The sequence below is a fragment of the Echinops telfairi genome, unplaced genomic scaffold, assembly GCF_000313985.2.
Source record: "Echinops telfairi isolate 266 unplaced genomic scaffold, ASM31398v2 ScPeMD7_3533;HRSCAF=4204_0, whole genome shotgun sequence".
In the NCBI taxonomy this organism is placed as follows: Eukaryota; Metazoa; Chordata; class Mammalia; order Afrosoricida; family Tenrecidae; genus Echinops; species Echinops telfairi.
In genome coordinates, this window is record NW_022107431.1 from 47,514,674 (window position 1) to 47,528,820 (window position 14,147).

Genomic DNA, 14,147 nt, shown 5'->3' on the forward strand with positions numbered 1-14,147 from the left:
TCTGTTTGGTAAGAGGAGATAAATACATCAGTTGCATAGGTAGCGTGTGCACGTGTATGTTTTCTGTTCTTAGAAGTAAATGGAATGAATAGATTCTTTAAGATGGACTATGTAGTATGTGTGGGAAACATGCTTACCGTCTTATAAGAAGTTACTTGTGTATAAATATTATGAGCACAGATTGAAAATATGTGTAATTTGTAAGCAAAGGAAAAACAGCTTTAAATCCTAGTGCTTGGCATTTTAAATATTTATAAATACCCAAAAGCTCATGCTACTATGCGGTTCAAAATTTCTACGACTATGCACATTCAGCTAATATTAACTCCTCAGCAGGCCGCCCTGTGGTAGTCTGCATACTATTTTTCATTTTTTCCGCCTGTATTTTTTCTCCTCTGGCTTTTTCAGAAATGTTATTCCTATTTCTGTCACACTGTCTCCTTTCAGTCTGTCTTGCAAGAATGTAACATCAGCATCCAAATGAACCTAGGGAAGAAAGAAAAAACACGTTTATGTCAGTGGGTTAAATTAAAATTTTTTAAGACTGCATTTTCAGTTGTTTTCATTCCATACAGAGTTGACTTTCTTTATATTTCGCAAAAATAAGAGCCAGTTCTGTGAAATAAGTCCCTTTCACTGTGTCCTCTGGAGATGGGCTGGCTGTGTGTCAACCCAAAGATATGACTGTGAAGAGATAGAGGAATTTGAGGAGCTGGTTCAAGTTGAGTGGCTCTGGGGCAGACTTACAGGTCTGGGCCTTTGGGAAGCTTTGCTCACAGCACAAGGCTAAACTACAGTCCCATCGCAAGGAGAACACAAGTTCCCAACACAAAGATCGTCTCAACATCACTGTAAGGCCAAGTAGGTCTTCGAAGGGTAAGTGGATCCTGAAATGGCTCTTCTCAAATTGATTTGCCATCAATCGTTCTGTCTTCAGCTAAATAACATGATCATTTATCCAACAACATTTAGCAATCACTTACAGCTTTGAGAGCTTTGGAAAAATCAACTAAATAAATGATGAATATAAAATTAAAGATTGAAATTATCGACCTGAATATTTAATGCTTAGGCCTCTTTTGTTTTGCAAAGCGTTTCCCAGTTTGCAGATCACAGTAAGGCCTTAGGGCTTACTTCTTTATTCATTACAATTTGCTCACATAGGAGAGCATGGAATTGCTGACCTAATACTCTCAGTAGAGTATTCATTCAGATTTATTTTAAGTCATTGAGGTAAATAAGAAGAAATAAGTGAAAGTAATTAGCAAAATCATATATAGCCCAACAAAGCTCATTGCCACCAAGTTGATCCTGACTCATAGCGATCCTATAGGACAGATTAAAACTTCCACAAACACTTTCCGAGACTATACATTTTATGGAGGCAGACTGCCAATTGTGTTTCCCCTTGAGTGGCTGGTGGTTTCAAACTTCCAGACTTTGGGTTAACAGCCAAGCACCTGTCTAGCCCAGCCTCAGGGTTCTTTAGTAAAAGCAAGTTCGAAGATGAAACTATCTGCATCTCGTAGAAAATTCTACCACTTGTCTGTCAGTTTGTCATTCTGTGGTGCCTTGTGTGATCCTTTGATTTGGGAAGCTGTGCCACCGATATTTCAAATACTAGCAGGGTCACCCAAAGTGGCAAGGTTTAAAAGGAGCTCCCAGACACAGAACAGACTATGTGGAAGAAATAGGCTGTCTACTGCTTCAGGATTGGCCACGAAACCCTCGTGAATATCAGAGCACTGTCAGACATAGTGCCAGAAGATGAGCCACTCTGACTGGAAGGTTCTTAAAACAGGACTGAGGAAGAACTGCCTTCTTAAACTAGATTCAACCATGTGACATGAATGAAGTAGGGCCTTTGGGACCTTCTTTGGCTAATGGGACATGACAAAACAAGAAGAAATAGCTGCAAGCATGCATTAAGAATCAGAATGTGAAATGTATGAAATAGGAGTCTAGGGAAATGGGAAGTCATGAAAAATGAAGTGGACTGCACAAAGATTGATATCCTCGGCATTCATTCGTGAGCTGAAATAGACTAGTATTGGCTATTTTGAATCAGACAATCATATGATTTACTATTCTGGGAGTGACACATTAAAAAAGGAATGGCATTGCATTCATCATCAAAAAAGTGCATTTCCTCTCAATAAAATGATTTTTTAAAGTACATTTCAAGATGTGCATATAAGGAAATGTAGTTAATACAATGATTATTCAGATTTATGCAGGAACCACTAAAACTAGTGATGATCATATGGAAAAATTCTACCAATTTTTTGGTCTGAAGCTAATCAAATATGTAGCCAAGAGATTTTGATAATTATTGGCTACTGGAATGCAAAATAGTTGGAAACAAAAGGAAGGAACAGCAGTTGGGAAATAAGGCCTTGGTGATAAAATATCATATGACAGAATTTGCAAGACCAATGGCTTTTTCATCGCAAATATTTCTTCCGTAACATAAATGGAGACTCTATGGATGGGCCACACTAGATGAACGCACAGAAATTAAACTGACTACATTAGTGAGATGAGGCCATGGAGAAGCTCAATATCAGCAGCCAAAACTAGGCCGGGGCTGACTGTGGAACAGACCTTCAAGCTGCAGAAAATTAAAGCAAGTCTACAGGAGCCAAAAGACGACCTTGAGTCTATCCTTCCTGAACTTTGAGAACATCTCAAAGCAAGAATTGATGCATTGAACACTAATGACAGAAGACATGATGACATGTGGGATGACATACATAAAGATAACAAAAGGTCACTAAAAATACAGAAAAGGAAGAAAAATCAAAATGAGTGTCAGAAGTTTCAGAAACTTGCTCTTGATGGTAGAATAGCTAAAACAAATGGAAGAATGATGAAATGAAAAGTGTTAAATGGAGAAGTTCAAAGGGAAGCTTGAGAATATAAGTATTATTATGAAATATGCAAAAACCTGAAGCTAGAAAGCCAAAAATAAATGAGGATCATGTTTAGTATACCTCCAGCTCAGCGGTTCTCGATCTGTGGGTCGTGACCCCTTTGGGGGTCAAATGACTCTTTCACAGGGGTTACCTGATTTATAGCAGTAGCCAAATGACAGTTATGAAGTAGCAATGAAAATAATTTTATGGTTGGGGGTCACCACAACATGAGGAACTGTATTAAAGGGTTGTGGCATTAGGAAGGTTGAGAACCACTGCTCTAGCAGAAAGAACTGAAGAAAAAAAAATTCAAGCCTTGATTTTTAATATTGAAAGATTTTATTTGCAAAATATTGGGTAATGTTGGAAGCATCAAAAAATAGGTTAAAATTATAAACCTGACTTGAACAGTTAAAACCATGCCAGTTGATCCTGTCTCTGATGCATGTAGGGCCTGATTTGGTTTTTAACAGTTTCTGTATTTTTCTGTTTGTTCATATTAGGGTTTATCTCAGAGATGTTTTGTCATTGGGTGTGCTCTGCTTGAATTTTTTTTAATGTGTTTGTGTTTGACTGTTTTTCAGTGTATGAAACCCATGAATGATGGACATCTATGGACAGCAAGTAGAATATGGGTTTCTGATGGGGGGTGCTGGATGTGTGGGAGGCACAGTGGTGGGTGTGGGGGTAAAAGGGTGCTGATGTCAAGGGGTTCAGGAAGAAAAGAATGATTCGAAACTGATTGTGGTAGTAATTGTATAATACTGCTTGATATGATTGAACTATTGAATGATATAATATCTATATTAATTCCTAATAGAATGCTTTTTTTTTTTTAAAAAGGCATGTAACATTTTGTTACAAAGGTAAAAATCAGGTCCAATGGTTTTGTTATATTTTTCACTGTGAGAACAAAACCTTCAATGATTCAACAATTTTTCTACACATATAATTCAGTGACGGATTATATCTTCATATTTTGCAACTTTTTTATAGGTATTTGTCACTACCCTTTTCCAAGTGACTCTATATCACTAATGTACAATCAGTACTCCCAAAGCAAAAATCTCCTCTCCCTTCCCTTAACCCCCTCTCTCTCACTTCTGGCAGCTACCAATAATCTTTGATTTCTGTATATTTGCTCATTTTGTGTAAATGGCATCATATAATGTTTGTCCTTTTGCAATTGACTCATTTTGCTCAGTAAAAGGTTTTCTAGATTCCTAAAAGAACACAAACCAACCACAATGGAAGCACAGTCCAGTGCTGCCGTACCAGAAGGCGCTGCTGACAGTCCCTGATTGAAGAGCTGGCATATGACCGCAGACCAGTGGCACTGAAGGAAGAAGTCTGATCTGCACTGAGAACATCAGCAAAAGACGAGACCTCCGGAGATGAAGGGAAATAATGGGAAAGTTTCAATAAGTGGAAGAAGCACTGGAAGTCGTAGTACACCTGTGCCAAGAGATTTGGAAGACAGCTACCTGGACAGCTGACTGGAAGAGGTCCACATTTGTACTCATTTCAAAGAAAGGTGACCCCAAATACAGAAACTATCTAATAATGTCGTTGATAGCACATGCAAGTAAAATGTTGCTGAAGATAATTCAACAGAGTTGCAGCAGTACATTGACAGGAAATTTCTAGAAATCCGAGTCAGGTTCAGTAGATGTGGTATGAAGGACATCATTGCTGGCATCAGGTGGATCTGGCCTGAACGCAGAAGATACCAGAAAGAAGTTCACTTGTGTTTTATTCACTCTGCAGGTACTCGACTGTGTGGCTCACAACAAACTGTGGACATCATGGAGAAGAAAGGGAACTCCCGAACTCTTCATTGTGTTCATGTGAAACCTGGACGTGGCCAAGAGGTGGCGTTTTGAACAGAACAAGGGAATACGTGTTCTGTGATTTCACATCAGGAAATACGTGTGTCGAGGTGGTATCATCGCACCATACTTATTCAGTCTGCATGCTGAACAAACAATTTGCAAAACTAGACTGTATGAAGAGGATATGGTATCAGGGTTGGAGGAAGATTTAATAGCCTGCAATATGTAGGTGGCACAGCCTTGCTTCTGAAAATGAGGATTTGAAGCACGTGCTGAAGAAGATCAAGGATTGCATCCTTCAATGTGGATTACAAGTCCATGTAAAGATGACCAAAATCCTCACAACTGGGCCAATAGATAAAAATCATGATAAATGGAAAAAAGATGGAAGATATAAAAGATTGCATCTTGCTTGGATCCACAATCAATGCTTATGGAAGCAGTAGTCAAGAAATCAAATTATGTATTGGATTAGGTAAATCCACTGCACAAGACCTCTTTAAATTGTTTAAGAGTAAGGATGCTACTTTGAGGACTATGGTGTGCCTGACCCACGCCATGGTATTCTCAGTTGCCTCGTATGCATGTGAAACAGCAAATAAGGAAAACAACAAATAAAGAAGACCACAGAAGAATTGCGACGTTTGGATTCTTGTGCTGGCAAAGAACATTGTGAGTACAATCTGTTTCAGAAAAAGACAGCCCTAATGCTCTTTACAGGTGAGGATGGTGAGGCTCTGTCTTATGTACTTTGGGCATGTTATCAGGAGAGACCAGTTCGTGGAAAGGGGCATCCGGGTTGAACAGAGAATTGATCTTTCAAACTGCAAGGAGATGAAACTGAAGCTGTTTTGATAGTTGGGGCCCCACAGAGGGTGATGCCGATGAGCCTTTCGGCATCTTAGTCAGCTGTCAGCCAGTGAAGCTGGGGGCTCCCTTCTCAGCCGCCTGACTTGGTTTTAAGGCACACCTTTTCAGATAAGCTCCCAGACCCTTCCTTTGTCTGCGTTGGTTTAATACCCATTGATTGTAGAGAACATTTTTTAAAATGCTGAAGTAGCATATGGAGGACCTATGTGAGTAATAGTTTGCATTGCTTGTTTTATGATATCCCTCCATTAATTAAAAACTTGAAAATAATGTAGCCTTCCATTAATTAAAAACTTGAAAATAATGTAGAACCCTAATTATTGGTTAGTTCTAATATATTTAACCTTTGGCCTCTAGGTAGTCTCACCATTCTTAATAATTAAACTTCTGAAAAAATGATTCTCTCTGATTTTTATCTTTGTGATTATTACCTAAGCTTCTTTTGGCTCATTAGATGATGATGAATTATATTTCCCTTTCATTTTCCTTAAACAGTTCTTACCAGGGCCCTCCCTGAATATGGTTCCTGTTATAAATTGAATTATGTCTCCCCCAAATATGAAGGGCTTCAAAATATGTGGAAAATTTCCAACACATGTTTATTCCACCTTTTCCTGAACTTTTTGAAGCCCCCTCATATCTGTCCACTTTGCTAGGCCATGATTCTCAGTATTATGGAATTATTTTCCATTTTGTGGTCTGATATAATTATACAGTGGGTTATAAATCTTAATCTCTATAATGTTAATGAGACAGGACTGATGGCAGTTATGTTAATGAGGAAGGAAACAATCTACAGGAATCAGTTATATATTGAATCAATCTCTTTTAAGATATAAAAGAGATTATACAAGTGAGCAGAGATGCCCACTGCCATTGAGTTAATTTCAACTCACAGGGACCCTATAGGACAGAGTAGAACTGCTTCTTAAAGTTTCTGAGACTAACTCTTTATGGGAGTAGATAGCCTCACTTTTCTCCCTCATAGCAGCTGATGGGTTTGAAAAGACAGCCTGGGGTTAACTGCCCAATATTTAGACCATAGAGCCCCAGGGTTCCTTGAGCATAGATCAGAGGTTTTTGGGACCTAGAGTCCTTGGCTGGGGACCTCCTAGATTAGGGGCTGATTGACGCCAAGACACACAGAAATTTCCTAAGAATGCCAGGCCCACAGATGCTGAAGTGAGACAAGGCCCTTCATCTTAAACTGTCACCCTTCCCCTGGAGCTAGTGCCCTAAATTTGGACTTCCAACTTCTTAAACGTGAGAGAACAAAGCCTGCCATGGTGACCTTTCTGTTTTAGCTGCACTAGATAATTAAGGCAGCTCCTAAATAGTGTGGATATTTTTTAGGTCTGCTTTTACTTAGCCTCTTTGTTGTACTTGAGCTTATTAATCATTCCCTCTCCCTAAAAACCTTTCCTCCCTCATCTTTATGAGTATTTTTTTCCTCTTGTAGTTACTATTATCGTCTACTGCCTTTGCATTTTCTGATTAATTTATAACAGTGACATTTCATTGCTCCTTAGGGTTGTTTTTTTTTTTCTTACTCCCCCTAAGAATGCTTGGTCAGTTCTTAACAGTCTCCAATCTACAGCTCTCTGTGAACCCAATGGATCCAAAAAGGAACTTATCCCGGGATATCCTTACTTGTATGTGTGTTGGACTTGCCAATTTATTCCTCCTGTTCTTTTCTTTCAAGAGTAATAGTGCAACCAGACTGAGGCCTGTCATTATTGAATCTTTCTCTCCAACTATTCCCTTTCAGTCAACTGATGTATACGTTATATATTTTAACTTTCTCAAATCAGTCATTTCTTCTGCACTCCAATTGTCTAGGCATTATTCTGGTTTTAATTAAGGATGTCAACATTAACTTCCTAACTTCTTTTCTCAATCCCTCCAACATTGTTCCCCTCCTCCAAACTTTCATTTCATTGACAAAGGAAGGGCCTTCTTAAAACACAAACTTCAAAATATAACATTCCTATTGAGAGAGGCTTATAATGGTTGTTGGTTGTTTTTCATATAAAAATTTATATTCCAAAGCTTGTAAAAAAACACAATAAAAAAATAGAGTTCTGAAGAGTTTAAGCGTCCTTTCTCTAGACAGTCCCTCTCTCAAACTGCATATCAATCTACTGAACTAATTTAAGGGCCTTGTTCCTTGAATTAAAAAGGTTTTGTTTTTTAAAAATCTTTACCAGAATAGTTGCAATCTCTACTGTTCCCTTTCCCCTAAGGCTTTCACCTGACTTCTATTTATCCTTCAAAAATCGGCTCAGAGTTTCTCCAGGAAGTCTTTTGCAACCCCCTAACCTCTGCCCCCAGTTCCTCCCATAACTCTTCTTCACTCTGTGCTGTTTCCTTTGCTCCTTTACCTCCCCTACTGGACAGCGGATTGGGGAGCAAGGCAACTGTATCTCATTCACCTGGCATCCTTGATGCCTAATGCTTTATAGATGCTAATAAGTGAGGTGCCTCAGAGAAGGGGTCTGAGGAGCAATCTACTTCTGAAAAAATTTAGTTCTGGAAAATCCCATGGAACTCAGTTCTACTTTAACATCCACTGGATCACCCTTGGCACCACATCATTCAAACAAAACCAAGAAGAAATCAAACAAAGAATAGTCCCGGTGTGGAAGCCATGCCCCCAAACAGCCTGCCATCGTTCTCACCTTCCGATATTAAAATGTCCAATGATCCATTTAGACTCATGGGGCTGCTTTAAAATAGCACACACAGAAATGGTGGCATGCCACTTGTGAGATTAAGTTATGCCTACAATGAGTCCATCTTGGATTGCCCTTCTCCCCCCGCCACCCCCTGTCTGTCTCTGCCCCGTCCCCCCATGGCAGTCAGCTGGCATTTGAGTCGCTCTCCGCAGAGGCCTCAGTCAAGGAGCTGGAGTGTCTGGTTCACTGCCGACAGCCCGACCCGGAAGCAGGGCCGACCCGGAAGCAGGGCCGACCCGGAAGCAGATGCCTCACTCTCAGTTAAGTCTTCAGAGACAACAGTGAGATTTAAACCTCATGGACTGACTCTGAGGTAGGACCGCCCAGCTACACTGCTGCTAGATTCCTTAGAAACTGTGAGATAACGAATGTGTGTTGTGCTAAGCTGGTACATTTGGGTGGGGGCGGTGGTAATTTGTTACACCATGGATAACTTGAAAAAAAGAAGAAAACGCAGGCGGTTGCTGTGGAGACAGTTCTGGCCCCGCCTGTGTCAGAGGAGCAGGACAGGGTTTTCAATGGCTGCTTTTCCAAAAGGACACCATCAGGCCTTTCGTCCAAGTGTTTCTGGGGGCGCTCAAACCACCAACATTCACTGGTCGGCAGCTGACTGTGTGAACCAGTTACACCCCCTATCAACTCGGGAGAATGCATGCACCTGACGCCACGAAACGTGTTGTTTACCATTTCCAGGGCACCTCTGATAATCCCACAGAGTAAGTTACAGTAGCAGAGAGCTGAGCGTCCAGGAGGGAGCTCTTCCACAAACTCCACCAGAGGATTCTTCTCGAGAATCAGGGAAAATTCATTTCTGCTGGAATTGTTACAGGTCACCCTTGGTGTAATTCCCAAGTACATCTTGAAAGCCACCTGATAAAAGAAGATTTTAAAAAGACAACAACAATAGGAAAACACATTTAAAAAACTTGGTCTAGATTCTAGAATAAGACTCTATGATAGGCCAACCTGTCAGTAGTGCAGCCCAATGGTTGAGCATGTGGAGTTGATAGGAGGTTGGGATTACATTTATTGATGTGTTGACTTGTGCAAATCATAAATTTTTCTATTTGGAGGGAACATCCCAAGGAAGTAGTGTCCAGTGGAAATAATTTGGCTTATAAAACACCAAAGGCTAAGGTATTATTTTCAGATTTAAAAAATTGAATGTCCTCTGGGAGGGCAGGAAGGAGCTCTAGTTATGTTGTGGATTAAGTGTTGGGCTGCTAACTACAAGATCAGGGATTCAAACTCACCAGCCCCTCTATTGGGAAAAGATGAGTCTTGTAACAACTTACAGCCGTGGGAACCTTAAGGGTTGCTAGGATTTAGAACGGACTTGATGGCAGTGGTTTTAAGTTTCTGAGGGTAGGAAATTAAGCCAATGTAAATCATAAGCATGTAAATCATAAACATGCTAGCATACTTGCACACTGAGCCTGGTAAAGTATAAGTTCCTGAATTACTAGAAGGGACACAGGATATATTTGCAAAAGGAAGGTAACAATCAGCAAAGAATGCTTAAGGACATTAGGCCCATGGGTGTTTTGGGAGAGGGTGGAATTTGTGTACAGAAGGGTGACACGTCCCTGTGAAGAGACAAGGAGCAGTGGTGAGAGGCACATAAATACATGAAAAAGCAACCTTTAAAAAAATCTGCATTTCACTGTGTTTGAAATGTAGAAATTGAAGAAATCATACAGATGGTTTCCATTAACCAGCCTAGTTTCACAAATGAGAAAACTAGGATTCAGAACTTAAAATGGCATGTGGCCAAGTCCATCCTCCCAAGTAGCTGCTTTCATACTAGCCCAGGGCAATTTCTGCTCACAAACACACTCGCCTGGACTTGGAAGTTAAGAAATGAAAATTTGTCAACTTCTAAATATCTTAGCTAATTTAATTTTTGAATTCAGAGAAATGTTCCAGAGAGATGGAAACGACTTCAAATTATAGAAGTACTAAAAGGTTTATCATTCATTCATTCAAATGATACTTATTGAGGCCAGCCTATTGAGCACAGTGCCTGGCATATAATGGGAGTTCGGTTTTTATCTGAAAAATGAAAATTTTAAATGAGCATCCACTGTGTGTTTGACACCATGATTAGGCACAGGGCCATGATAAGATGTAGTTTCTGTTGTGTAAACATTCATAAAGAGCCCAGGTGGTGCAGCGGGTAAGCATTCAACTGCTAACCAAGAGGTTGGCCATCCACATTGGCTGCTAGTTCCAAGCGACAAAGATGTGGCATGGCGCTCTGCTTCTACAAAGATGATGACCTCAGAAAACCTATGGGACATTGTTTCTCTCTCCTATAGAGTCACTGAGTTAGAATTAACCTGATGGCATACAACAAGTACAAGAGATCATCATCAAAGAGTGGCTATAAATATTAAATAACTGCAGCGGTGTAATAAGTCCAATTTTATACATTTGGAAACAATTAAGAATGTATTATTAGGGATTATATTCTGGGTATTATTCATAGCGGACGGACTTCTAACGTATTCCTGAATACTGAGTGAGAGTTTGCCAGTACATGGAGAGGGGGTATACAAGACATTGCGAAAGAGGCATGGGGAATTTTGAGGTTCCATAATGAAATTTAGGGAAGGTGAGTGAAATCTACCATCCTAGGAGCAGTGGTGAACCCCATGGATCTCTAAAACTAATGCAGAACTAGATTTTTTTAAAAGGGATTTCCTTAGTATTAGTGTGGAAACAGATTTAGGGTTGAGAGCTGAAGCAAAGATACCAATGGGAAGGTTACTGTGATAGCCCAGGAAAGAAATTATAAGCAACTTTCTCCTTTTGTCTTTCCTTCAAAATTTAAACCCTCCCTAACACAGTTCCATATAAATCTCAAGAAGCTCAAACCCTAAATTTCGGCTCAAACTTCAGGCCCTACATAGCTTCAGAGGATCCAGAACAAATCCCTGTCTTCCATACCCTTAAATTGAGTAGCAAGCGAGCAAGAAACACCAAGCAAAAACATCCTGAAACTCTAGGCTGGGAGATTCCTCTTGGCTCCCAGTCAATTGGCTGCCATCCATTCCACTTAAGGCTGTTTGCTTCAGCGAGGAAATGCCAACACTGATGTTTGTCTGAGTGAGAATTTCTTTCTGATTCTCTTTCCAAGCAGCATGGAAATAACATCAAAAAGGATGCTGGGCCCTCTGCATCTGCTGTCTCTGTGAGTAAGGAGCAGCCTCCGGGCCCAACGTCCGCCAGTAGGAGGCAGTCTCTCAACGTGGTTGGGAAACAGTCATTCCTGGTAGATGACATTGTTTCCTTATCTGGCTCAATTCTGTCTGCGAAGGAGGACTGTTGTTTCAATGAAGAAAGAGCTAGCTCCACCCTTAGCTGCTGCCACAGCGGCTGTGCTCCAAAAGAAGAACAAAGATTTTCCCTCTTCGGGACTGTACACCATGGATGCCTTCCAGGGACTTTTTAAATTCTTCCTGAACCAGAAAACTGCGATAGGCTACAGCTTCATGGCTCTGCTCACCCTGGGCGGGGAGCGGCTCTTCTCACTAGTGGCTTTTAAGTGTCCCTGCAGCCCTGAGAACACCGTCTATGGGCTCGCTTTCCTCTTTGCTCCCGCCTGGGTGCTCCTGATCCTGGGGTTCTTTCTGAACAACAGGTCCTGGAGACTCTTTACCGGCTGCTGTGTGAACCCCAGGAAAATCTTCCCCAGGGGTCACGGCTGCCGCTTCTTCTACGTCCTGGGCCAGATCACTCTCAATGCGCTGGTGGCTCCTGTGATGTGGCTCTCTGTGGCTTTGCTCAACGGGACTTTTTACGAGTGTGCTATGAGCGGGACGAAGAGCCCCAGCCTCCTGGGCCTGATTTGTAAGGGCAAGCCCCAACAGTGCAGGGAAGAACTTTACAAGGTGTCCTGTAGGAAAACCAGCCTGACGCCCTCCGACAATGAGGAGCTCCAGCTGTCACTGCAAGCGCAGTCTCAGGTAAGAACCGCTGTCTCTCCCCTCCCCCGGGCCTGGAAGCCTTCGCTTGGCCCTCCTTTCAGCCAAGGTTGGGAGAAAGGCTTGCCAGAACCTTCTGAAGCTAAGTGGAAATGGGCACATAATGCAACATGAAGATGGTCCAAGGGGAAGGTTTTGCTGCTGCTGTTGTTTTTAATAGGTTGGACGGGAGGGTGAAATTGCTGATTGGACCATGTGTTTTCCATTTTCAAAAAGTGAATACCCTTTTTGAGTTATGCCTATGTAAATACTTCAAGTCTATTTAAAACGATCTGACTCTGACAGTAATGCAGGACCCTAAATCACAGTGCTAATGGCAAAGCTACCGTTTAGAAATGACGGACTCCTGTCCATGGCTTGCTTTCAAACCGGTTTCTCAGAAACACGTCGACCTAGCACTCGCTATTATAATTCAGCTGATCTGAATGAGCTAATACTTTGTGAAGTTGTGTGCAGGATAATCAGTGTAGAGATTTCCCTGGGTGATTTCTGACAGCCGCTGTCCGGGTCAAGATTGCAAAGAATTCACCACAAAGCTGGCCTCCGCCCGCTTGAAGTAGCGTTCAGTGAGAAGTGACTGCCTTCTCCAGGGAGATCATATCTTAGCCTCCTGGTGCGGAATGGCTAAAGAAACTCTTTGACTGCTTCTGAAGCTGAAGATTGTTTTTTTCCTTAACAGAAGGAAATAACAACGTAGCCTAATTGATGGAGGAAAATAGCTTGTCATCCTCCAGGTTCATGAGTACAAATCCAGATGTGCAGCCTGACTATCTGAAAAGTGGGATTGGCATTCCTCACACCCAAACCAGCAATAAGCAGTGAAACACGTCCACAACTGGTCAGAAATGCTGCTTCTTCCAGAGTAAACACACTGAAGAGAGTTATCATTCTCCTTTTTCCCCAAAAGGATTTGCCTCGACAACACAGGAAGGCAAAGTCTATTTTTGACCCACACAGTTCCAAACTGGTTGTTAGTATAGTCATACTATTTTCATAAGCTGACAAATCAAAATATACTCTAAGCCAAAACCTTTTGTTTCACACATAAAGCACATCTTAGATAAAACAGGCCAGGCTCCCAAATGTCTTTCATCTTTGTTGTTGGAAGGTGTTAATTAAGAACACAATGTCACAATAAATGGCATAATTGATGCCCTCGGGCCCCAGGCTCCATTCAATTGGTGCCAAGTTCACACACTTACTGTATGAGTGGTTCTTCTCCAAACACAGGCAAAAACCATACACATTCTGTCATAGCTGAGTCGGACACACGTGCTGTTTATCTTTCAGTCAAACGAGAGAGGGTAAAGCCTGGGGCTGATTCCTGTGAGGAGGGTGGAGGAGTTGCGTAGTCAAGAGGAGCTGTATCCAGAACAGGTGCAGGTGCTGACCACAGAGGTTTGGATAAGCAGGTGGCAATGTTCAGTCCAGGGCAATAATCGGGTACGTGGGTGGTAGAGGTGGGGGTGGGAAAAGTGCCTTCATCCATTCATGCAGGGGTGGAACAGAGCAATAAGAAGTCCAGCTAGATGGCTCTCCATTCTCAAGGCAGGAGAGTGGAGCAGCAGAGAGAGCTGGGTCTTAAGATCGGCAAGTCTTGGATTTGAGTACTGACTCTACCATATACCAGCTGACAAACATAGAGCTCGCCTTTTGACCTCTCTGCACCCCAGTTTCCTCATAGCTGGGGGTGCTAACTAAGACCATGCTGGAGGAGAGGAAGATGAACTGGTCAATACGTCCGTAACACAGGAAGAATAGAGTCAGATACTGCAGTGAGAGGTAGGAAGACGAACTGGTCAGTACGTC

The 14,147-nt window shown here is 41.6% G+C and overlaps 2 protein-coding genes across 2 annotated transcripts in view; one reads left to right on the top strand and one right to left on the bottom strand.

Annotated features, from left to right (window-relative positions):
- Positions 1-366: 366 nt before the first annotated feature.
- The window catches only part of TRAPPC3L (trafficking protein particle complex subunit 3L), a 61,953-nt gene continuing 48,172 nt past the window's right edge, over positions 367-14,147 (bottom strand). The window contains exons 4-5 of the mRNA XM_004702015.1: positions 9,037-9,222; positions 367-486 (exon numbers count right to left, since the gene is read on the bottom strand). Coding sequence (XP_004702072.1) covers positions 367-486; positions 9,037-9,222 — 306 coding nt within the window. The remainder of the gene's footprint in view (positions 487-9,036; positions 9,223-14,147) is intronic.
- The window catches only part of CALHM5 (calcium homeostasis modulator family member 5), a 6,940-nt gene continuing 4,348 nt past the window's right edge, over positions 11,556-14,147 (top strand). The window contains exon 1 of the mRNA XM_004702014.3: positions 11,556-12,320. Within this exon, the coding sequence (XP_004702071.2) occupies positions 11,631-12,320 (690 nt within the window). The 5' untranslated portion in view covers positions 11,556-11,630. The remainder of the gene's footprint in view (positions 12,321-14,147) is intronic.